The 26,825-nt window shown below is 39.0% G+C and overlaps 1 protein-coding gene across 7 annotated transcripts in view; it reads left to right on the forward strand.

Annotated features, from left to right (window-relative positions):
- The first annotated feature begins 2,534 nt into the window (after positions 1-2,534).
- The window catches only part of PCLO (piccolo presynaptic cytomatrix protein), a 314,143-nt gene continuing 289,852 nt past the window's right edge, over positions 2,535-26,825 (forward strand). For 5 of the 7 annotated variants that reach the window (XM_015627653.3, XM_033514290.1, XM_015627655.3 and 2 more), the window contains exons 1-3: positions 2,537-2,825; positions 8,571-9,822; positions 21,089-22,489. In XM_015627653.3, coding sequence (XP_015483139.1) covers positions 2,584-2,825; positions 8,571-9,822; positions 21,089-22,489 — 2,895 coding nt within the window. In that variant the 5' untranslated portion in view covers positions 2,537-2,583. Of the gene's footprint in view, positions 2,826-8,570; positions 9,823-21,088; positions 22,490-26,825 lie in introns of all 7 variants that reach the window. The other 2 variants (XM_015627659.2, XM_015627658.2) reach the window with 1 other exon arrangement.

Consider the following 26,825-nt stretch of genomic DNA (forward strand, 5'->3'; position numbering starts at 1 on the left):
CATAATAATTTTTAAGGTAAAATCCTTGGCTCCAGTGAAGCCAATAATGAACTTCCCACAGAAGGTCATTTCTCATCCTTTGCCTCTTTTTGAGCTCATCTTACTTCTCTTCCTCCTGTTTTTTTAACTCAGGACAGGTTAACAGTGAAATAGAAACAGTGTATATAGTTTTAAACAATAAGCATCAGCAGAACTCTTGTTTCCCCACTTCTAATTGTTTGGGTGAATTTATTGTGTTTTGATCTTGCTTGTTTTGTCTGCATCTACACTCAACATATGCCATCTGATTTTAAACATAAGACAATTTCTCGTTCTGAGTCAGAAGAACTAGTCACTTATTTGGCTTTGAATAAAGAAGTATAAGGTTACTTGTTTAGAAAACTTTAATTTAGGAACATTATAAACTTTCAGACTACCCAGCTGAAGGACAGAAATACCTGATATTTTAGAACACCACGTGAAGAGGCAACCATTTAACATGCTGCTCCACTAAAACAGTTTTCCCTCTGTGCTTTATCATGTTCTCTGCTGAGCTGCTCTTTTGATGGGTAACTTGGAGCTACTCAAGAGAAAAGCAGAAAGCCCCCAACTGCTACTAGTTTCATCACTTCCTGTGAACCAGTGCTGGAAAAATGATCCCTGATTGCTACACTACAAGAGCACTATAAATATTTGTACAGCATCCTTATGTAGGTCATTTTGGGAGCTCATCTGCATACAGCTGTGTCTGAAGCAAAAGATTAATGGAGATAAAGAAGGAAACAAGCAAGAGTACAAAATGCTGGCACATCCTCCTTACTAAAACAAATTATATTTATGAAGATCTAGTTGCTTAACAAACACATTTGAATGTGGAGAATGTAGCCACAATTTAGTAAGATCTTTGGAAGGATTTGGTAAAAACTTGGCTCTGATCAATGAGGAAAACTAGTGGCAAAGACTTCGAAAGGCCAAAGCACTTAGTGGCTTTTAAGGATTGGGTTTGTCCTGTAGTCTCCCAGGTCTCTGAGTGAAAGCGTGAGCTGTAGCAGAGAGACAGAGATGTAGCTGTATTAGAGAGTACTTAAACCAGTTGCATATGCAGAATTTTATGGCACCAAATAGGATGGATGAAAAAGTGATGAGGGAGATGATGCTACTGCAAAGTCAGTCATCTTCAGAAAGTCACTGGGAAAGTTTCCTAGTGACCAGCAAAAAAGCAATCACTGTACCCATCTTCAAAAAGGAGATATAGAAGAGAACTACCAGGCAGTTTGACAAATATGGCCAGTTGGACAAATATTTCCCTTCCTGGGAAAGTTCCAGAGCAAGTCCTCTTAGAAGCCCTATCCAAGCAGACAAAAGACAGGAAGGTTATTAAAAACAGACAGCATGTGTTTAACCCCAGGCAAATCACTCCATCAGGCTTCAGAATGATCAACTATAATATCCTCATAGTCAAATTAGGGAGACCTGATGAAAAATAGACTGAATAGAGGGCTCAAACCAGCTGGGGTTATTTGCACCACGTCCAACTGCTGGTGTGTTACTATTTGTATCTTTCTGACTATTGGTGTGCAACATCTCTGCTACTGATGAGAGCAAGGCATAGAATTCACCCTCTGCAAATCTCAGCTTGGAGAAAAGTAGATACAATAAAGAGCAGGGCCACTCTGTTCCATCCAGGTGGGAGGATGGACTGGAAGGATCATCTTGAAATTGAAGAATGGCAAGTGAGAGTCTGTCTGGGAAGGAGTAACTCCGTGCACCAGGATAGGCTGTCCCAAAAGCAGCTTTGCTGCAAACATCCAGGTGAAACACATTCCAGCAGTAGGTGGTTGTGATGAAGACTGACCTCTGCTACCTCAAGTCTGGCCAGAAGGTGGGAGAAGATGATTCTTCTCAATATATTCAGCAGTTGTGAAACTGAATTAGGAGTACAGGGTCCAGTTTGGGGCTGACCGGTCCTGGAATGACACTGATATGCTGGAGACAGTCATCACGATGGTAGTCCAGTACTGAAACAGACCCAGAGAACCTGTAAAATCTCCATCCACGGGAACATTCAGAACTGCTGTTCAGGGCACAGAGTAATCCGACCTCACTGACTCTGAAGGGATTGGTTGGACGAGGGGTGTCCACCAGACGCCTCTTCCAGTACTGCTTTAAGCGAGAGAGGCTTCTTCAAGCTTTAACTGCTCGCAAGCACGTCCTTGGCCGCAGAGGGAAGGAGAGCGGAAGGCAGCACCCGCAGGGCCGGCTGCGGGTCCCCATTCGGTCCCTGGAGATGCGGCGGGTGCGCGGGGCGGGGGCGGCGGTGCCTTTAAAGGCCGTGGCGCGGGGCGGGCCCGGAGCGCGGGGGGAGCCGCCCGCCCGGAGCATGCGCTGCGCTGCGCGGGGCGGCGGAGCGCGGCGGGCGGCACCGCCGCACTCCCCCGGCAGCCGCGGCGGCAGCCAGCGAGCCCCAGCCCGGCCCCGCCGCTGCCGCCGCGCGGGGCCGTGGTGGCGGCCGCCGAGCCCTGAGCGCCCGCGGGGGAGCGGGGCTGCGAGCCGCCCCCCAGCCCGGTCTGCGCCCGACGGGAGAGGCGGCGAGCCGCGGCGGCCATGGGCAACGAGGCGAGCCTGGAAGGAGGCGAAGGGCTGGGCGCCTTCCCCGAAGGGGCGGCGGCAGCCGGGGATGGCGGCGGCCCCGCGCCCCCCTTGCAGAGCCTGGTCCCGGCCGGGGTGGAGGCGGACCTGAGCAAGCTGAGCGAGGAGGAGAGGAGGCAGATCGCCGCTGTCATGTCAAGGGCGCAGGGGCTGCCCAGAGGGAACCTCGCCGGCGCGGAGCCGCCTCCCATGCAAAGGCATGCACGGAAAAAAATCTCCCTTCTCCCGCTCCTCCCTTCCCCCTTCTCCGTCTCCTCGCGGTGGGGCGGGGGGCGAGTCGCAATATGATCTGGGCCCGCTGCACCCGGAGCCGGCGTTCCATTTTGCTGGCAGAGGGAGGGAAGGGGTGGCTGCACGGGCGCGGGCACCCGGACGGAGCCTGCACCCTCTGGCTTCTCCCAGCACGGCGGCCTCCGGCAAGAACGGCGGTCCCCGTTTCCGTGGGCTGCGCCCTCCTTTCCTCCCTTGCACTGATCTGGAGCACGGGCAGTTTCTGTGTCGGGGCGGGGAGAGATGTGCAGACACCGTTCTGGTTTTCTGTGTGCGGGTGTGTGTTTCACGGGGCTGGATACCCCACAGCTCCGGTAGTAGCCAGGGAAGCTCTCCCCGGGGCGGATGCATTCTGCAAGCGTCTGGAGAGAGCATCTTGTTGAATCTTCCAAAGCTTTTGTGCATAATACATTTGCTGGCTGTTACTCTGCCAATTCTGAACCTCTACAACTCTCATTTGGCTTTATTAAATAGTGATGGATTTAGGATGTCTGTTTCAGTCTATATTTTCACCCTTATTTTTCATCCCTTTTTTCTTTCTTTTCCTTTTTTTGCCTTTATTAGTTGGAACGGGAGAGGTCAAATGATAGATTAAATTGATTGCCAGGCTATTCAGTGTTCTGGAGAGTCATGACTTTACCTCATTGTGCTTCTGCGAAGGCTGGGATAATTTCCTTCCCCATTCTTTCCCTGCCCCTCAGCGAATTCTCAGCCCGACGTGCAACGAGCCCCGCTCCCCGGCCGGCTCCTCGGGGCTGTCACTGTCCGTGGTGCTGAGCCCTCCTCCGGCCGCGTGTCGCTGTCCTCGGTCCTGAACCCCCTCCCGCCCGGGCCGTCAACCGGGGCCGGCGCCTCTGTTGCTCTCCGACTCCGGGGCTGGGTGTGTTGTTTGTCTTGAAGGAGGGAGCTGAAAGGAGCCTCCTCGAGAGTTTCACGGTGCATTGACCTCACTCCACATAAAAGCATATTCAGTTTATATAATATCAAGTTTATATAAGTGAATTCTAGAAGAGAGGCAAAGAGGGTGGGACTAAATTAATTCTTGGGCAAATTACTGGAGTCACTGAGATTATACCTGCGTTAATGGTCTCCATTTTTTAAAATTGGAAGTCAAATCTTCCTGTTTCATGTCTTGCTTAATTACTGATCAGGCATTATGCACTGTGTGTAAAATAAAATTTTGCCTTCAATTCAGGTCTCTGCACGGTTTCTATAGTATTAATGAGGAAAAGAAATATTCTTTAGTTCCATGAAACGAAGCTCAAAATTCCCTTTTGTATAACCATCTATGAACAAAGACACAAATACTTTGAAACTTACTTTTTACTGGAACATCAGCATGAAAAAATAAAGATAAATGTTCTTGGAAGTCTTTGGAATAGGCTGAACTCATTGCAATTTGACTGTCTCTGCATTTATAAATGGCTGCTTTCCTACAAACATATTTATATCAGAAGTTACTTTGATCCTGTTAGCATATCATACTCCCACCCTCTATTTAAAGTAAAGGGACTCTAAATTTGTGAATTGCAGCCTTCTACCTTGCGTCAGAATGTCAGCTTTGACTATTTTAGCGGTTCCCATCATAGTATCTTCGTGCCTGTCCCACTGTAATGAAGTTACTACTTGTCTCTTGGTTTGTGCCTTTATTTGCTCCTCTTGCTGTTTGTTTCCTTTGCTGTTGAGAGCTACCAAGAATGTTAGCAGCAATTATCAAGAACCTGATCCAAACAAAACCCTTCTAAAACTGGAACTAATTTTTTTTATTTTTTTTTTTTTCTTTTCAGTCCAGATTTTAAGCGACAGTGTGGTCAAAAGAGGAATTCTGTCTTTCAGTCCATATAGTGTTGCATTTTGGCAGTGTCCTTATTGTATTGTCTGTTAGTTTTTAACATATTAAATTGATTTTTCCTGTGTGATTTCCATTAGAGTTTAATTATTTCCTATTCTAAATGCTCTCATTCCTGCTCCCAAAATAACGCTAAAGTAAGAATTCCTTACTGTTGATGGTATCCTGAGGTAGCAATTTTTGTAAATACAGACTTTATAATAGGAAGTAATATATGTGTCAGGTACCATAGTTGCATCACTTTACCACCTGAAAATGAATGCTGTACATTCTAGAACTTCTGTAGGCTTTGAGCTTTTAAGTCTTGTGAATTTTAATATAAGCATTTAGATCTAGAGCACCTAAAGTGAACTGTCAAATTAATATGTTCCTACTAATTTATTTATTTTTTTTAATTGAAAGTTTAATTCTTAAGGTTCCAGTGAGATATTTTGGATCTATGGAAATCTTTCTATCCTATTTCAATTACTTGTTTTCAGAAAATTCATGGTTGGGAAATTTATCTGAAACAAACACAGTCAATTTGTAAGCAAGTTCCATTTGATCTAGCTTCATCAAATGACTATGTAATTCTGCTAGCGTTCACTTCCTGAGGAATTATTCTATATCTGAAAGGATTAGATGGCCAACTGAATATATCACCATCTAATGCAGCTGCTTGGGGTTTTTGTTTGTTTGTTTTCCCAGTTTAGTAAGTTGGTCACCATAGATATCAGTAAATTTTTTGCTGCATTTTTATAAGAAATGCTAAGAAGTCTTGCTGAGTGTTGCACTTCTGAAGTATACTTACGGTGTATTTTCCAGAGGAAATATATATATTTTTAAAAAGTTAGCCACTGGAGTATGCATAGGCTTATCATACATATCTTTTTCTATCTATCATTTCATGTCTTGTCTGTAGATATGGAAAGATCTATCTGCCTTTGAGTTGCTTTGCTACTGCATTTGTCTTGGAAACTATTAATACTGATGAATGGGGAAAAGGCATGCCTTCTTAACAGGTGTTTATAGTTAATGGAATTGAAGAACTAGACCAATAGTCTTTTTGTTAAATCTCTGCTTACTCCAAAGCAAGCTTTGATTTGGCTGTAATATGTAAATGATTAGAGATGAGTTCCATGAATCAAGACCAAAGTGAGAGAAAACACAGCAACAAAAATAAAAGCATTATGTGAAGAAGAACTACGTTATTTTGTATGTTGGGTCTGGTTTGAGGTCTTTAAAACAACTGCCAGTTTTTCATGATTTAAAAGATTTGAAAGTTAGAAAATTCTTGTCAAATAAATACAAGATGTAGTTTGAGGATTCTGATTCTCCAGTTCAATTAAGATTTTTCACTATCAGTCTGCAGTTGGTTCTAAAATGGTTGTGGAAAAGAAGACTTCAGCTCTCAGGTACCTCAGACTAAGTGGAGCAAATCCTGGCTTTTGACAGAAGTAACATTTCTCAAGAAGCTTGTCTTTTCAAGGCTTTCTCTTTCACTAGTTAACCATGCTCTGTCTCCATTGCTTAGAAACATTGTTATGTAGAAAGGCAAGACAAGTCAGGTCTTCAGAATATACCAATAGCCTTGAAGAGAATCACCTGAGTTTATTTCCTAGATTCATGGGTTTTAATCTCATTTCAGAGCCTGATATCTGATCAAGTGGAAATTTATGGAACACATTATTTGATAAAAATGCAAGCTGGAGCAGAATTTTCCAATCCATGGTTATTTTTCTTGCTAATTTCCTAGTTAAATTTTTGAAAATGGTTGGATTTTTTCTCTTGGGTTTTTATTTGGGGGTCCCCCCTCCCCGCTTCTATTCTACCTTCACATTGTAAGGTTTGGGCATGATGTGCTGTTTCTGGACCTGACTTTCAATGGCACTGTTGATTTTTTCTTCCGCTCCCCCCCTTCCACTCTTATCATTGTTGAATGGATCCTTCCAAGAGTTTGAACATTTGCAAACATGAATGCTTGAAGTGTACCAGGCTGCTGCTAATAAAATAGTTGAAATGTCTTCATATGGTAAGCAGTGCTTCTTCAGATAAACCTAGAGCACTTATCTAAATAACCAGAAACAGAACTGCAGGTATACCTACCTAGTTGCTAATAAGAGTATAAAATTGTTCTTTTAATAAGCAAAAATACTTTTGAAAGATAATATTTGAAAGAATTAGATTATCATTGGGCTTTTCTGAACTATCATCTTTATGAATTAATCAATGTTCACTGATGCCAGTGGTAAAACACCTACTCACTTCAGTGGGTTACACATTAAGGTCGTAGACTTCCAAATATTGCAGTCAATATATACAGAAGAATGGGAAAGGATAAATGGAATTGTGGAAAGCTGGAAATAGTTTGTCCTTAACAAGTATTACTTGAGGAAATTTTTAATTAACAAAAAAGTCAGTTACAAGATTACAAGAAATCCTGTGTTATGAGAATTGCACACACAGAAATGTCTGCCACTTAGCTTTGTCCTTCTGTATTGCCATTGCTAGCCATGGAATGGAAACTAAATGTTAATCAGAAGTACTGCTAAACTCACAGTGACATATTAGTGATATAAAATACAGTTTTTAATGTGACTACTGTAGATGGTTCTGCAGACTTCTGAAAAAAAATTCTTTAAATTGTGCATTTATTTGTCTATTTATAGTCAAGGAATGCAGGTAGATCTAATAAGTGATTGTTTATTTAGCTTATGAGTACCCAAGAAGAAATGTAATGTCTGGCAAACTAAAATCACAGCCAACTGGTTCTTACAAAATGAAAGTTTTATATTTGCAACATTTCTGTGACACTGAAGAGAACACTGTTCTAAGCAGAAGCTTAGAGATAGCACTTAATAGAATATTCTAATACATCCCAGAGCATTAACAGCAAATAAAATATCATTTCCCCTGCTACAGCCAAGTATAGCAACAAGTAAAATACAATGCCACATATTAATCCATGGTCTTGATTTGGGTTCTACATTCTTAATTTCATTTTCTCCTGTATGAATATATAGCAAAATACAGTTGCATGGATTTTTTTCCCAATTCTCTATAATAATGTGGCAGGGCTTTTTTTTTTTTTTTTAATATTGGTCAGTATGAATTGTTGAGATGATGCTGAGAAGGAGTACGGTAGTTATTTGCAAAGAAGAAGAAAAAGGTTCAGGGCTAACTGTGAACTGAAGTCTGTTTTATTTGAGGGAGAACTGGTCTGATTTGTGAGTGGATGGGTGCCAAAATAAATACTTTATGAAGTAAAATATACCCTGAAGACTTATATACTCTTTAACATGAATTTTAGGAGTTTTAATCCCTGCTGCATATTGAATTGTAAATATATCCAATTTTTGTCCAAGTATCCAGAACACAAGTGCATAAGCATTTGGCACTGTGCATTATTTTTGGGGTTTTTTATACGGCTGTTTGATCTGTTAATTTTGACACTTCTGTTTCTTTTAGTCTTCTGTTTCCTTGTTTTTATATCCCGAGGAGTAGAGTGGAGAGTTAATAATTTGGATATAGGTATAAAACGAAGTTCTAGCTTTGATCTCTTCAGAATTCCGAAAAAAAAGGTATCTGGTTAAATGTTGTTGTATTAGATTATTTTCTAAAGAATAAAACATATCTATGACTGAATACTTGTATAAGCCTTTAAAGAATAATTATTTAAATACTTTTCACGTGTACTTTATTATAAGCCTTGGCCTTGAAAATGCTTAAGCACTGAGAAACTTCACAGCACTACCAGTGCACTTCCAGGATTACTGCTATATATCTTAATTATTTTTTCTTGTATTATGCATTATTTTAATTTTATTACATTTTCTCTCTGCAGACATCCTGAACTTGATACAAGCCGCCATCCCAGACAACCAGGTAAGCCTCCAGATCCAGGACCACCAGGATTGAGTAAAAGCAGAACCGTAGATGTGCTGAAGACAGAACAACGGGCACCTGGACGGAGCCCTTCTACTCTTAGTCTACGAGAATCAAAGTCCAGGACTGATTTTAAAGAAGATCAGAAGCCAAGTATGATGCCCAGTTTTCTCTCAGAAGCCAATCCGTTGAGTGCAGTCACTTCTGTTGTGAACAAATTCAATCCTTTTGATTTAATATCAGATTCAGATACAACTCATGAAGAAGCCGGTAGGAAACAAAAAGTTGCCCCAAAAGAGCAAGGGAAACCTGAAGAGCAGAGGAGCCCTGCGAAACATCCAGCTCAACCACAGACTCCAAAGCCAGCTGGTCAACAAGGACCTGTCAGACCTACTGTCCAACAAACTGAGTCTTCCAAGCCAGTGCCTCAGCAGCAGCAGCCTGGGGAACCAAAGCAAGTTCAGAAACCAGGCCATGGCCAACCAGCAGATGCTAAGCAAGAGCAAGCGAAACAACCACCCCAGCCGAGAGGACCACAAAAAACTCAGCCACAACCGTCAGAACCAACGAAACCTGTTCAGCAACAAGCTTCTGCAAAACCTTCATCAGGCCCAACAAAACCATCTCCACAGCAACCAGACAGCACTAAAACAACATCCCAAGTACCACCTCCCACAAAACCATCATCACATCAGCCAGGACCTGCGAAACAACCATCGCAACAGCCTGCATGGCAAGGAGGTCCTGTGAAGCCATCTTCCCAGCAGGCAGGGCCTCCAAAACAGCCTTCTCAGCAGCCTGGACCTGAAAAGCCATCTGCTCAGCAAACAGGACCTGCAAAACAACCACCTCAGCCTGGATCTGGGAAGCCACCTCTGCAGCAAACAGGGCTTGCAAAACAAGTGCCACCCCAGGCAGGGCCTACGAAACCACCCTCTCAGACTGCAGGGCCCACAAAAGCTCCGGCACAGCAAGCAGGACCTACAAAACCGCCCGGCCAGCAGCCAGGGCCTGACAAACCCCCGCAGCAAAAGCAAGCTGGTGCAAGTCAACCCACCGAGTCTGCCCCAAAGAAAACCTTCTGCCCTCTTTGTACAACCACCGAGCTGCTGCTGCACACTCCTGAAAAGGCCAACTACAACACATGCACCCAGTGTCACACTGTAGTCTGCAGCCTGTGTGGATTCAATCCTAATCCTCATATCACAGAGGTGAGTAATTTTCAAACTGATGTTCACTAACAGAGCAAAGAATTCAGTTTACCGTTATTATGTTGAAACATCAGATGTACTACATGGTATTACAGAGTATACCATAATGATAATTTAACAAGTTCAGTAAAAAATTAATGCTATTTCAGAAAGCTGCTTATGAGTAAAACAGGGTGAAAGTGGAAGAAATAAAGGAAGGTAATGGTTCTCTGCTCATATATATTTAGAAATGTGCTCTCATCTCTTCATATAAAAAGAGGAGAAACCCCAGTGTGACTTTTGTCTCATTTTGGTTGTTCTTAATCACCTGCTGTCTGTGTTTATAATCTGACCACAATACTCATATGCAAGTATATTTGTAGATAAATAATCTTTTCTGCTATAAGAACTAAGGAAAAAAAAATCTTCATAGCTGCAGTATGAAATTTAGGAAGGGATGTGGAGTGGATTTACTTTACAACTGTGTCAGTGTTCAGTTGTAATAGTTGAAAGCCTGAGTCATGAATTTGACTTGGTGATATATGGGTTATTTCGTTCTTGTGGGATGTTAAGATCTCTGTGGACTATTTCTCACCTTGATTACCATTCTTTCTGTAATTCTATAGCATAAAAATGGAATAGAAAGCAATATTAGGACTTCAAAGTAATTTATTTTAACCTTATATTTGTGGTAGCTTGATTTATTGCTTATACATATCCTTTATTGCTCTGCCTGGGAATAAGGCTTGATGTGACTGTTTGATCAGTTTCTTCTACATCCTGATATGCTACTTTTAAATTTGCAAAGTAATTGGAGTTTGTGTTCATTACCAGCACTTTTATCAATTTATGGAAATTCAAGCATAGTAGACCTGGCACCAAAGGCTAACTAATGATAATCAGAAGTGATATTTGTAAAACTTTTTTTTTTTGTCTTGCTTTGGTATTAATTTAGCTGATCTGAGATGCACACAGGAAGTACAGACTACTACTGTATTTTGAACCTGATAAGTACTACCTGTTTATTTAAAATTGAATCAAGGTATTTCTGAAGCTACAAAGGTGCTCTGGATATGATGTAGTCTAAACTTCTGCTCAAAGTGTTACCTAAAGCAGGTTTAGCCAGTGTTGAATATCTTTAAGGATGGAGGCCTGACAGTCTTTTCTGGGCAACCTGTGTACTCAGTACCACAATGATTTAAGGACATTGCTAGCTGCTGGTTTGCTTTCCAGCACATGTTTATTTGTGGATACCTGGTAACAAACAGTTGCTTTTTTTTTTTTTTTATTAAAATTGCAAATTTAAGCCAAAAAAACTAATTGCAGTAACCACTGGTAGCACTTTGCTTGGTTTAGGAGTGTAATGTCATCTTTGAGTTTGGGGAAATAGAGGATTGAGATAGCTGACATTGAAGTCTGGACTGGAAAAGGAGTGACTTGAACATCTATCTGTGCAGAAACTTCAGAGCATCTGCAACTAACCAGATGTCTACATTTCAGGGTCTACATAAGAAAGGACATTTTGTCAATGTAAAAAAAGATATATAACAGACAAGAAATGTGATGTATTGATATTAAAGTCAACGAGGAAGTTTTATTGCAAACCTTTGCCTTCAAATTCTGACAATGTTTTTAGGATAGAACTTCTTACATTTATTTGTGAGCACTGAGTTTGTGTCTGTAGCGTGCTCCTGGAGTCTCTTGAAACCCCACATTTGCCTTCCTTTAAAAGCTTCAGATTCCCTATGGAATTGGTCAACAACTTCAGTGTGTTCAAATGAAACAGGTTTTGAGAGAGAGTTTATGTAAGAAGGTTTCCAAGTATTTGGAAATTCTGTGAATAGCTACTAGTTTTTGAAGTGGGTACTCTGTAAGTGTGAAATTCAGGACTTTCAGACAATAAATACAGCTGCATTTAAGACTGATTGCATACATATGTAAAAGCAGATTTGAATTTCATATTTCACATTGAAATAAACACAGGATATGCATTTACTTCATGATGAAATCATTTTAGTAGATGAAGGTATTGGACATCTAATTTATTCAGCTATTAGTTCCAATCTCCTGACTCCCACTCAGGCTTTTCTCATTTGCTCAGCTTTGCACCACCAGCTGTCTTGCTGAAACTTCGTTGTGGGTGTCCTGCTCCAGTCTACCATTGAAGTGAAACAAAAATCATATCTGACTTTATTACTGAACATTTGGATCAAAGTTAATAGAACCTGCTCTGGCATGTACAAAAATTCACTTATTTCAGCTACCAAGGTTCTCATTTGAGTTATTATCAAATTTTCCTTCTACTCTGTTTCCTTTAAGTGTTTAGCTTATTAATAAAATTTTCTGATTACTTTTTCACAATACTTTACCCATGTTTTCCCATCTATCAGGAAGATCATGGTTTGTGACTTGGCTGTCAGTTTTTTTGCTTATGGTGCAATTTTTTTCTTTTGGCTTCTTGTATTTTTTCTCCTGAAATATTATTGACCAAAAATCTGTGTCTTAGCCATGCACTTGCTGACATTACTGTTGTACTTTAGCTTTCCCTGGTGTTTTTTGGTTTTTTTTTTTTTTTGCCATGTTTAATGATTCTGGAACCCTGCATTGTGCTTTTCCCATGTCCTTTACAGCATCTGATTTTATTTCTTATGTTAAACACGCTACTTATAGGGAAGCAATAATTTCAAATTGGATGTGGGGAGTGGAAGGCATTTATTTAGGAAAAAAAAATTACTTTTGTCTTCTAAAATTTTTCCCTTGTGCTACTGCTGGAATTGCTTTCCTAAACAGTGTCCTTACAAGTTTCTTACAAGGTAGCTCAGTCTCCAAAACTAATCAAGTAAATAATTTTTCCAATGTAGATCTTTCTAAATTTTTGTGTTATATATTTCTAGCTGATCCTGAACAGAGTTTAACAAGCTTTAAAAACTGGCTTAGGAAGTAGATTGCATACACTGTAAAGCCATTTTAAAATGCAGATTAAAAAAATAATTCATTTTATTCATTTAAACCTCTATTTAAAATTCAGTAGTACATGCACTCTGTCTGTTTTAACTCACTAGAGAGAACTCTGTAACTTAGAGCAGAAAGTGATACCTGTATTGCCACAAGGTCAGACCCCTTGAACAGTTTCTCTGAACCATCTGACATTGCAGTCCTCTTGGGGAAGAAGGATAGTTGGTGTCTTACTTTTGCACAGCAGTCTGGAGTGAAAATGCACCATACATAAATGTTCAGCAACATATGTCTCTCTAATCTGTCTAGGTATTCATGCTCCACTCATCACCATGGCACATGACTGCCTAGCAACAGTTGCATAAAGTAATGGAAAAATTATATAAGCATGTTTGAGGACTGGTACTCTATTCCATTTTCCTTTCATGTACATCAGAACCTTGTAGGAAGTGTATATTTTATTATGTGGTGACTTATTTTTCTAATTTCTTTACCATTTTATTTTCCTAAACCCACTCCCATGAGCCATTAGCAACAGAAACCAGCACCTCCTAAAAAAGATTCAGCCCATTAGAGCACTCGAAAAGGAGTAGGCTTTCTGAAAATGAACAAAGGCATCTTGGGGAAAAAAGACAAAATGCATGAACTGCTGTAGTTAAATCTAAATGATCGCTGCATATGCTCAATAGCTGGAGTAAATTTTCATTCCCTATGAATTAGTTATTGGAAGATACCTACAACACAGAGTGAGCAAGGGTTAAAAGTGTAGCAACAAAGTCATTACATTCTTTCTGATGGTCATCTGTAAAGCTGACAATCAAGTGGAGTGTTAAAACTGTTGATGTTGGACACTTGGCTGTGTGGGCTCAGCTCCTGGAGGAGCTCTCACCTGTCATGTGGATCTGTGCATATGTGGATGCCTGTCTTCTAGGTGGTTTTTGAGGAGGGATTATTCTACATGAATTTTATCTACATGAGATCATATTTCATCCATTCTAAGAGACCATTTGAAATTTATCATGAGGCCAGGTATAATTTTATACATCATTACTTAATGAAAATTGTACATTCAAGTAATGTGAAGCTGTGTATTGAGATAGGATTTATTTACATGCCAAAAGTTCTTCTGAGTGGAGATGAAGTGAATTCTTAAAAATATTTTATTGTTTCTGATATTTTTTTTTTCAAACAGTGTGTCTGTACCAAAGGTGACTTAATCCTAATGGAAAAAAGAAGAGGGATAAAAATTCCAAGAGGAAGGCTAAGAAACCCCAAACAGTTGACTCTCTCAAAGTAGACTGTATGGTTTCTGATCAAGTAGAATTTTTTACTGGATTGCACATTTATTTTTCAATTCCACATGAAAAATTTTTTACTCAGTCTGGTGGTTTTTTTTGGTTTGTTGTTTTTTTTTTTTTTTGTTGTTGTTATTGTAAATTTTTGTTTGGGAATGGATGTCTATTTTTTAAATTTTTTTTGGTAGGGCTAGGAATTTTCCATATCAATTGTACTACATTTTATTGCCTTAATTTTTTTCTTTTTTTGCTTTCCTTCTGCCTATCTTTTTATTTACAATCATATCACAACATTTGATTCAAAAATATAATATAGTATTTCAAATATTTAAAGTTTTTGGTATTTGTATTTGTTTTTATTAAAATCCTGCAATTCTAAATCTTCTAAACATACTTGGGCATGAAGTAGGATCAGTAACTAAACGAGATTTAAACAGTCAGAAAGGCATTAATTATAATCTGTTATTTTCATTATGATTAGGTTGTATAGGGAGAATAATATATAATAATTTAAAATAAGGAAGGTGACTATAATTCTTGTGGTGAATCCAAATAAGTTTTTCTTATACTTACAATAAAATTAATAGAAATTACTCTATTAAATCTTTGTTTATTACATGACAGTAAAGGAAGCGGTTGATTGAAGTATTCCCTGTGGTTTGCAGTCCAGAACCTGCTGCATTGTAGTAGTACATGGGAACCAGAATGCAACTTTGACTGGAAATGAGATATAAACAAGAATAAAACTGCCATCACTGTGGGTAGTTACATGCAACAAAATCTTAAATCTTTTAATATCAGGGAAAATAATTTTGAATCTGTACACCCTATGTGAACTTGGCAGGGGCGGAATCTAAGGGTTATATAAGTAAAACAGAAAAAACTAGAAAAAATCAAGGACCTAAATCTGATTATCAGCTGTTATAGTCATCATAAGTTGTATAGAAATGAGTTTTTAAAACTCCAACAAAAACCAAGACTTTTCAAAATTTTTTTAAGTTTTAGTTTAAATACAGGCTCTTAACTGTGCTGAAGTGAGAAGGGCTCTGTAAACCTGATGGACTTTAGTTTGGGTTCAGATTGATCAGAGAGGAGATGCAAACAAGTTGTTTAGTTGTCATTTAAAAGCCATGAAAGTGTGAAATATTTGCTTTAGTACAAAGAGTACTTGGGGTGTTCTAGTGTTACAAACACTACAATTTCTATTCAAATGGGGTTCTTCACAATTTTTATGATGAAATGAAGTCAGTATGGTCCCTACAGTGCTGCCCTTAGCCACAACTGCCACACAGACATTTGGGAATGCAAAGATCCTCCAGTAAAGGGGTATGGAAGTACAGAATTCTGTTCCTCTCCATAGAATATTCTTAAACTCCCACGTTGTTTCTGTCTTAGAGGAAGGCTGTGCCTACAGTTGTGCTTTACTTTAAGGATTAGATGTAGAAATAGTAGTGATGCCCTTTGGTTTTTTCAGGTTTTTTTTTTTGTTTTCTTTTCTTTTTCTTTCTCTTTTACATAAAGGGCAGAACATAGAGGCAAAACCCCTCTGCATGGGGAATAGTGTACCAATAATTTAATTGAGCAATATTCTACAATATGTTGGAGTGTTTTCTCATCAGTCCAGAAAGCTGGCCCTTCCAGTTTTTAACACAAGTAAATAATAAATTAATCTGCATAGCTAAAGATGTCAACTGCAGTCAGCCATCTGCGCCCGTATTGCTGTTGCTCAGCAACTGTAATTTACTACTATGTGAGGCCATGTGATGTGGGACGGTGTTTGCTGGGCACTGGGCACGGCCCAGCCTTGCTCTCAGCACACAGCTTAATCCTCTCCATGGTTCCTCAGCACAGCACAGATGAACTTTGTTAACCTCTTCTTTGCTACTCTCTTGATTTGCAGTTAGATTTTTTGCCAATCAGTCACGTGTTTCTGGCATATTAAATCTCAGTGCAGGTGATGAAAGCAATGAGCATTTGTTGCGTTACTGCATGATGCAGTGCACTGAGTTGTGTTTAAAAGTCTTTTTCCTTCCTATGTGTGTGAGGCAGCTTAATCATATTCAAGGCTATAAAAACTAGATTTAGATATCCTGAGATACTGACATAAAAAAATTCTAAAGATTATGTTCACTATTTTGCTTTATGGTTCTAACTAGATAAGCTATAAAATAATAGTTCCCCAAACATTCATAATTCATATGCAAACTATAGATTTTTGTATTGGTAATTTAAGCAGAGTAGTGGAATATGTTTTAAGATTGTGATAAGATTGTGATAACTGCATTCATTCAGTAGTTTTTAGTAGCTTTAGAACAGCTAAGTAAGATTTTAAAATAGTTTTTCAATATGTCTAGTTAAAAAGTTTGCACCAGCATTGGTTTAGCATCAAGCTACAGAGCTTGTAACCATTGGTGTGGGATGGATACCCATGGACCATGCTGCTGACTAGAATCTAGTATCATGTTTGTGAGCATCTTGAGTCAGTGTTCCCTGGAAAACTCATACCTGAAAGGAAGGTAAATATGTATTTTGCAGTGATGATGTATTTGCCTGAAATGAGGATCAGTTGCATACTCTGTACAATTGTTAAGTATTTGGTTCAGTGTAATTACTTTGCATAGCTGAGAACTTATTCATGGAAGGATGGTGTAGAAGAAAAAACTTTGTCTCCAGTACTGCAAAAGCTTCTAGAAGACATTTTAACTTGTATGTTGACACACTAATTTAATTTGGTTTCTGGTAGTTAATTTTTTTTTGTTGTTCATAACAGGATTTTCTGATTTAGTTTCTTGTCTCAGAGTATTCTACCACACTGCACGAAGCTGCATAAAATCGTGTTCTTGAGCACTTTATTTTTCATGTTTCACTCATCATCTTGGCAAAAATGTCTGTTAAGAGCCAAATCTGAATTTGTCAGTGCTCTTTGAAATTGTCAGGGACCAAGTAAGTTACTGTGTTTTCAGACTAGAGACTGATTTTGTCAATAAAGCTTTGGAGCTGAGCAGTGTCAGCAGAGTCCATTTACATATCTGTGGTAATGTAAAGGGATGTTAATATTTTATATATATTTTAAGTTCCTTTTTATAGCAGCAAATGACTGTTCTAAATGAGAATGAGACCCATTCACTTGGAGTGCAGTTCTGTTCTGCAAAAGGACTGTTAACGTGGCTTCTGAGATCCACATTCATATTGTGTGCCAGTAATTTTTATATGACATATGTTCAGTCTGCAAGTCAAAATTTATATTTCATATACTTCTGGAATAATAGAATCAAGATAGATTCTCTTCCTCCCCTACATCATCTGCAGGGATAGAAATTAAGCATGCCAGGAAATGCACTTGCTGACAGCTTTCCTGTTGCTTTGGATGGGTATGTGTTGTTAGAACAAATCTCAACCATTTCTGAAAAAAGGAATAGACACAGGATTCTGTGTCTATTCACAGCCTTCAACTGTGTTGGCTTTGTTTGTGATGGGGAGAAGGACTGAACTACTGTTGCTGTTTGTTATTGGTGTCAACTGTTAGCTTGCCTTTTATTATGCATTCATAATTTATAGAATGTAGTGTTAAAATTTTCTTCAAAGTAATTCTCCATGGATGTTGCTAGTAAAATACTGAATAAGTTCATTTGGTGCTTCAAACTAGAAGAGTTGATGCTTTGATTGATGAATATATAAAATCCATTTTAATTTTTTGTTGTTCTGAGGGCATATAGTTTCTACAACAGTTAGAAAACAAAGCAGCAATTTTCTTTGCTCAGGAGTTGAAATCTGAACAAAACTGCTGCATGAAATCTGTCAAGTTTACTGTCCTAGTTATGGCATTTATTGGCATGGCTCTCAGAATGAAGAAAGTCACTTCCAGATGTCTTCTAGAGATAAGACCCAGCTCCCACCCCTATCTACTGGTGTAAAAAACAGACAGCTTGGCTTTCTTAGCATCAAAGAGGAATGTCCTTCACAGACAGGAAATACTAAAGCTCACAAGTTCTTCTAGAAGCTTTTGCTTTTTTAATCCCACATAAAAATATTAGAAGTGTGGAGAAAGAAGCTAAGAGGTCACAGAACTGCGGCCCAGGAACACCTTTAAGGACAGAGAAACATTAGTATTTTAGGTATCTGCAGCAGCAGTAAGTTTCATCTGTTATAATGTGTAAGAGCATCTGTATTTAATGGAAGCCTCCTCCTGTTAAAATTTAGGGGAAATCTCTAATTTTGGTAGAACAAACAGTCAAGTGTTTGACAGAAAACTGTATCACATAGCACATTTCATTTTGAACTCCTACTGTTCCAATCACAGGACTATAGTTTGTACAGTTTTGTATTTGTTTGAAGATGTGTGTAACCTATAATGATTTGAGCATTTTGGCACTTAATTCCTCCCACTAAAATGCATGGGAGGAATTTTATGTTTAAACCAGAAACATTTAAAAAAGAGCATAGTCAAGTTTAACTTTATGTACTTTTCATTTTAAAGTTCAGCTGTAGGAGCAGCAAATCTGGTTTTGGTTTTTGAGGCTTCAGTTTCATACCAAGAATACACATATGTATATGCATGTATATATATATATATTTAATAATAAAGAAAAATTAGTGGTCGAGGGCTAAGGTTTTGTCTTTTGCACAAGGTTGTTTTGAAATCTGTAGCATAAGAAGTAATGTTTGTTTGGACTCCAAGTGGGTAGTAGGATCGGACTGGACAAGCTGCAGGTTGAAGACAAATCTAAATGCTTATAATTTCAATTTGAATCAGGACACCTTGAATGTAAGAATTATTCAAACTACTCATTTTATAGCCCCATCAACCCTACAGCTACTTCATTTGAGGCCTTAAAGGTGTCATAATGACTTAAATTTAGATTTCCTGGAAGCTGAATGAGTGCAGGTATATGAGACCTGTTATTGCCATGGTGTCAAAAAGAAGCAGAATCAGTGAATCCCTACAGAAAGTGTGTTTTCCAAATATCTCTGAGAATCCTTTGGATAGGGAAAAATCCATTCCTTGCTTAGGACCATTAAAAAGGTCCTCACAGGATCGTGTCTTTCTCCACTGAAGCAGAGCCTACCTCCCTAATATAAGAAATCTAGTTACTTTGCCAAAGCCAGACAACTGTGACAGCCTGGTCTTTGATTACATTTAAGCCCTAGAAAACCCTTAAGGATTCATCCAGAAATGGTATTAGTATGTATCTAATTAAATTATATTACTAATATCTAGAATCAGGTAAGGGAAGTGTTCATTAAGCAAACAAAATGGGAGTTAAGCTAAGTGTAATCCTTGCTCAAGTCCTCATTTTATAATTCAAAGCAGAGTTTAAACATGTGTTCCAGGTTTTTTTAGTTGTTTTCACTTTTTAGCAGTCATTTGCTATATGGTTTGCAAGTAGAACACAGAATTGTTTAAACAATCTAAAAAAAATGTACTGAAAATGGAAGATAAGAGCAGCCTTATTATGAATGGAACTTTACAGCTGAGGCCAAAATTTGTCATCTCTTTCTGAAGCTGTTAGAAATGGTGAACTTATATTCCAGAGTGTGTGTTTATACCATGTGCATCAGAATAATTGAAATAACTGTGTTTTAGGGAGCTGCATCCAACTCTTAATTTTTGCTGCTGCAAAAATAAAAGGCTGGAATAGCACACCAAAGTAATGAATTCATTGCCTGAGTCCATCAGAGCTCTTTCCTTCCAGTGAGCTCTGATATTACACAGACAAAATCTTCCTTTGCATGTAGAACCTCTAGATTTGTTCCATGGTGTATAGTAGAGATTTCATAGCATCACAGAATCATTTATGTTGAAAAAGAACTCTGAGACCATTGAGACCTGAGTGAGAAACAGCATGCAGGAATGTTCACCCTTAAGGGAAAAGAGACTTGGGCTGTGTGTTCTCCTACTTGTGGTTCTGTCTGTTGCAGTGGTGTGTGTAAATGCTGTAGCTGGCACCCTGTGTTTCACACAAAGACTAAAGAACAGGAGAAGAGCTGCAGGTGACCTGCTTAAATATCTGCTTGCAGGTAGAGGCCCATGGGACTCTGTACCATATTGAATGGCATTTTTGCTGCCTATAATGTTTCTGCTAGTGATGGAAAGTGTGGAAAGTAACACGTGACCAGGTTTTAGGCAATTTGATCCTTTCTCAGATGGTGAAGCTGGGCTTTTCTGTCTTACCAGAAATATGGTTTCCCCCTCATGTAATACTCCTTCGGAATGATAAAAAAATGTTTTCAAGTTTGAGGAACTATAATTGATGAGAAACATGAGTAAATACATTATTTGCATTATTCCTTCTCCTCTGTGTGAAAAGAGGGGCCTATCGTCTACAGAGGTATAGTAATTATCCTGAAAACTTCTAATAACAAAAGAATTTTGGGAAACCTAATTATGGCTCTTGAAGTACCATCAGGGCTCAGGCAAAGCTCCTCACTGATTTTGGATAAGCACTTGCCCCCAGAAACTGGTGGTAATTCTTAGGTCTGTGTTATACACCTCCGTGGCTAATTCATTGGATACATATGAACTGCCAATACCTGTGATCTGTAATTTAAACCATTAGCAAAAGCACAGGCTGTATTAAGAGCTTCATAGATGTATGCTTAAAGATAATTATGCATTTACTGTGTTTTAATTCTGATTATTGTTTTCTGTCAGCACACTCGATGTGTTTAACTATTTTAGCAGTATTTGTCATTATTCTGGCAAATCATTACGGTAAATGAATCACTGGGTCCCATGAAATTCCAATGAATTTTTTTTATTCTGTGGGGTTTTTATCCTCCAATATTCAGCTGTATATAAATTGAATGTGAAGCTATTAGAATCATGGGCTCAGTGATAGCTTGACTCACAGTGATGTGGAGAAGAATGAAAATAATCAGCTGTGCCTGTTAATTGCAAAACATTTTTTGTAATATTTTTCCCTTTTTACACAGAAGTTTAAAATATTGGAGCAAGTCCTACATTAGAATAACTTATTGTTATGCTTATTTTATTAACTTTGTCTTATCTTAATTATAATTGCCTTTATTTTTTTCAGATCAGCGAGTGGCTCTGTTTAAACTGCCAGGTGCAAAGAACATTAGGAGGTGACTTAGCACCAGGTCTTGGTCCTGGGCCACAGCCACCTGCACCCAAACAGAAGACACCCATTCCACCTTCAACAGCCAAACCATCTCCCCAGCCACAGCCTGTTCAAAAGAAAGATGTAACTCCAAAACCTGATCCTTCACAGTTAGCAGATTCGAAGAAACCTCCGCCACAAAAAAAGCAAACACCCTTGCCTGGGTCTCCTCCTGTAAAATCAAAACAGCCCCGTGCAGAGCCCACTGATACCTCCCAGCAAATAGATGCCACTCCAAAATCTGATCAGGTCAAGCCAATGCAGGCTGAAGAAAAGCAAAAACAAGCCAGTGTTCAGAAGCCTGCAGCAGACACTGTATCTACCTCTGCTGCACCAGAGCAGAAGCAGGACTTGGCAGGCCCCAGACCACCAACTCAACAGAAAGTGACAGACTCCCCAAAGCCTGAGCTTGCAAAGCCATCACAGGACACACATCCAGCTGGGGATAAACCAGATTCCAAACCTGTTCCACAAGTGTCCCGGCAGAAGTCAGACCCCAAGCTTGCATCTCAGCCTGGGGCTAGAGCAGATGCTAAAGCTCCAAAGCCTGTTGAGCCAACACAAACAAAAGATGATCTTAAAAAGTTACCAACAAAACCAGCCCCAAAGCCTGATACAAAACCAGCTCCCAAGGGGCCACAAGCAGGGGCAGGACCCAAGCCAGTGCCAGCACAGCCGGCACCTCAGCCCCAGCCACCTCAGAAAACTCCTGAGCAGTCGAGGCGTTTCAGCCTTAACCTGGGGGGCATCACTGATGCCCCTAAGCCTCAGCCTACAACACCACAAGAAACAGTTACTGGGAAACTCTTTGGATTTGGAGCTTCATTCTTCAGCCAGGCCTCAAATTTGATTTCCACAGCGGGTCAGACAGGTTCTCAGACATCGGGCCCCCCTCCGCCTGGTCCTGCAGCAAAGCAGCCCCAGCCTCCAACACAGCCTCCAGCCCTTCAAGCAGCCCCCAAAGAGCCTAGTCAGGCACAGCCTCTTCCAAAAGCTGTTCCTGTAAAGAAAGAAGCCAAGCCTCTTACAGCTGAAAAATCAGAGCCGTCAAAAGTGGATAGTGTTTTAACTAAAGGATCTGATTTGGAAAAGAAACCTGGTTTGGCTAAAGATAGCAAGCCTCAGGCTGCTGAAGCTAGGAAACCTGATGGGCTGTTGGAACCAGAGAAAGCTAGCCAACCTGAAATGTCTTGTCCCCTTTGTAAAACTGGACTAAATATTGGTTCTAAGGATCCTCCCAACTTTAATACCTGTACCGAGTGCAAGAAAGTCGTGTGCAATCTCTGTGGATTTAACCCAATGCCACACATAGCTGAGGTAAGGTGATGGAATCTGTATTAACCCTGTATTCCTACCTACAGGCTCTCTGTGCTGTGAAGACACAAATGGCTGGATTTTAGCTATTGAATTGTTAAGAAATTTTCTTGAGCATTTCATCATCTGAAATCTTTTAAAATTAAGTATCTGTGTTGTATGAAACTTAGTCACTTGTCAGATAGTACTTCTGGTGAATTTTTGGCATATTAAGGAGGTCTGGTAGAGGTGGTTGCTAAGGCTTTGAGACATAAGCAGATATGTTTATGAACTCCTTTGAAACTGGTGCTACTATGACACAGCAAACTATTGTACTTTCAATCTGTTTAAGGCTTTTTCTTACACTTCAGCATTGTCTCCTAATGTGTGCTTCTTTAACCAATGCCTTCGATTGAAAAAACTGTTGAATGAAGAAATGTGTTAATGGTAATTATTGCCCTTCCCTCCTGTTTAATGCATCCCTAAATTTATTCCATTAATCTCATTCTGGCTTTGGAGTTTTTGCATATGCTGATGCATTCATTAGGGAGGTTGAAGTTTGAGTGATACCTGTGTGGTGAAAGATGTAATTTTTTGGCAAGAACAATACAAGGCTCACAAAGTTACTTCATTTATCAGAGACTGTCAGTTTGAATGTGCTTTTTCTGTGATTGCCTGAGACAGCTACTCATATTTAAAAGAATTACATAACTTATTTTCAACAGTTTCCTCATTGCATGCTTTTATCTGCTTCCTTTTGTTTTTTGACCAGGGGATTGGAAACTTTATACTAGCTTAATGGGAAGGTGGAGGCACATCTTATTTGCCCTATGAATTTGGCAAGTTTAATTCAACAGAAGCAGACCACCTAAAAATACTTGTGAGCAGTTGAAATGTTTAAGTTGCTCTGCGCAGCACATGAGGACTGGGCTGTTGGTGCTCTGCCTTTGAAATCTGAATGAATAAATGACAAATGACTGCCAGGGTTAAAGGATATCACATCTCAGTCTTAAGATGAGAATAAATGTGGGAAGAAATAGCATATTGCAGGAAAAATATTGCTTATTATGTTTTCATATGTCTTTCTTTGTGTATTATTTTCTGGAATATTCTATCATTTGAGAGGTCTTTTTCCTAATATAATAAGCACATTTTATCCATCATGTGAGTATGTTGTCTAATGTATTTGTGGTCATTTAGGTCAGAAAGAGGGGTCTGAAAATGCAGGAAGATTGATCAGTGATTGAAAATTGGGATTCAGTTGATTTTTAATGTTTTTTATGAACGTAATACTGTCAAACCCACATACTTCATCATTGTCCAATGCTAAGTATACATACTTTTATGAATTTAATTTTGAAAAATGGTTAAGGCCTTTTCTACTATGCATTCACAGAGTATTATGGAAACAAGATGTGTCAGTTCTGGTGAAATATTGCTCAAATGATAGCTGTGCAAGTCCCAGTGCATGACTTCAGAGTTGACTTAGTTGTGATGGTGTGGGACTGCCTTGTGGTGTGCAGATATTTTACCTTGATTTCTTCATGTTAACATGAGAAGGCTGGTACTCTGTTTCAGTTTTTCTGTTTCACTGTTTTCTTAGAAGATTCCCTCTGTTTCTGCTCTTTAGAATATCCAGAGCTTGAAATACAAGTTATTTTCTTTATTCTGACTTCCTCATACTTAGCTTTGTTTCTCTTTTGGCTCCTGCTTCTTCTTCCTTGTACTACACATTTTCACCTCTGTTCACGTTTTCTGTCTTGCCTTTTTTTCCACTCAGTTTTGCTAGAAAGTGGCAATGTACTTTTCCTTCACAATAGGAGATGGTTTGCTTGGATGAGAGCATCCTGACTTTCCTTTTCATAAAGATTGGACAGACAGAACAGGGACCTCATAGTTTCATCTCCCAGATGTGCTGTGTAAATAACGTATTTATGGTCAGATAGCAATTCTGTCTCTGGATGCTTTTACATGACAGTAACATGATGGTGAACAAATAGTTTATTGTCACTTGCATACTGTATTCATCCACCAAATTCTTCTAATGTGTTCACTACTGTCTTGGAGGTTTTATTTACTTGTCTCTTTCCTTGGGGGTTAGGAAGGAGAAATAGAAGTGCTTTTTAAAATTGGTCTTTCTGGTGGTTTTCTACCTAATTCTTTAATTCCTATGCTGTGCATTCAGAGAAAAAATTTAATTCCAGAAGCTACATGTCTTCTTGGCCCCAGAAGTGATTTTGGATGAACAAACATACTGCATCTTAAACATAATCTTAGTTTTTCTATGGGCCTGCAGATTTATCACAGTTATTCTGACAGCTGCTTATGTGTTGTCTACATTTTGTTCCCTCAATAATGGCTGAAAATGAGAGGTGTTTTATTGACTGAGTGATGGCTGAACCCTTGTTGCCAACAAAGCTTGTATTAGGCTGTGTCATAAGGATCAGTCCAATGGAACAGGGAAACCAGTGTTTCATTGTCAAATGAAGAGGAGCATCTAAACCCCAGGGGCACTTCTACCTTAAGATCTCTCAGCAGGGAATTTTTTCCAGCCAACGTGCTGCTGTACTGCAAACAGGGCTGAGAGTACTTTTAAGGGAAGAAAGTGCTTTCTTACAGTGGCAGTTATTTTTTCTTGCCTGTATGTGACAGAAATAACTTTCAAAAAACTCTCTAAGCTGCTGCAAACAGTCAGTCCTCTAATAACCCCTCTACTGCAGAAAATATAACTAGACTCTTACCTAGTCAAAATCAACAATATGCTATTTACTTCAATGAAATTGTTTTGATTTGTGCAAGCAGAGAATTAAGCTAGACTACTTTTTCTTAAAATGCACTGATTTTTGTTTTTCTCCCTGATTTGTTGATACAACACTCAAACAGTGATTTACTTAAATGGTAATTTATCCATGATGCAAACAGCCACAAATGATTAAATAAATGACACTTGATAGATTTCAGAGACCCACAGGACCATGGGAGCCCTAGTGCATTAGCAGACTCCTTATTCTGCCATTTGCTCAATGGGGAGGAGAGCTGTTTACCAGCTCTGTAATTAGCTTTCCAGCTCAGGTAGTTGGAAGCAGTTCTATTTTTAGCAACAAAGCACAAGATCACAACTGCTGAAGCCAGAAATGAAATGTGTGGCAACGACCATTTTGTGCATTTAAAACTCAGTGAACTGTTCAGAATATTGAGCAGGAGCGAAGATGGTTGTCTATAATGTAATTTAGTATGTTGAGGTCAGGAATGTAGAACCTGTGATAAATTAATGCAGTAATAAAATGTTAAAAAAAACCGGTGTTTTAAAAGCTAAACTAAGGGAAAATAAGATAATCCAGATTTTTAGATTCTATGTGGGTAATATAAAGGATAACATCTTAATAGAATCACGTTTTGAACAGAAAGAAGTGAAAATATGAAGTGTGTATATGTGACCGCACTAATGGATTTAATCTAATAGAACTGCCAGGAGAACAACAGAAGCACTTTTTAATCTACTGATAGCTATACAATTACCTGGAAAGGCACTGGGAAGTAAAGAATGCTCTATGTGTGAAATAAATTACTGGTGCTACAGAGAGGAGAGAAATATTTTGAATGATGGAGAAGGACAGGGAGAACTGGGGAAGGGCAGAAGAGACATCATCTCTGACTTGGTAAGGATTTGTTGTTTGAAAAAGATGTAATCTGTTAGAGATGTGATCAGAATACAGAATATAAACAATTTTAGAGTGATATTTGTTAGTATGTTTATAATGGCACATGTAGTTTGTATGAAATTGTTTTGCATTGGTGGATATCATGACAGGAATCTATAAAGCTTGATGGTTTCTGGCCAATCTATATATTCTTATATAGATATATATTTATAAATAGATGTATAACTTGCCAAAAGAATTTACATGTTTTTCTAGTAACTCGTTTTACCACTCCTACTTATTAGACCTAACTAAATAAATAATTTTTCTTGTCACCACAGACTATAAAGAGAAGGAAAAGCAAAAATATAAATGATTTTTTTTTAAAAAGTAAACACAGTGCTATCATTAAACTCTATATTAAAACCAGGTGAAAAATTGGTACCTTGCTGTTCAATATTAACTTATAGAAGTAGCAGGAAATAGCATTTTGGAACTGATATAAATCTCTCTGGATATGAAGGGAGCGATTTTGTGGTGGCATGGTGTCATGTACCTGGATACATCTTGGGTTTTTCTACCTCCTCCCAAAATCCTGCAAAAAGGGTACTGGCATGGGTGAGCACCCAGTGTAAATAATTCTGCTAGATTCTGTTTTTCCAAGACTTCACTGATATGTCAAGTGGAGTGGTGGCCTGGGCAAGTGTGCCCTTACACTC

This window comes from Parus major, chromosome 1A (genome assembly GCF_001522545.3).
Source record: "Parus major isolate Abel chromosome 1A, Parus_major1.1, whole genome shotgun sequence".
Taxonomy (NCBI): domain Eukaryota; kingdom Metazoa; phylum Chordata; class Aves; order Passeriformes; family Paridae; genus Parus; species Parus major.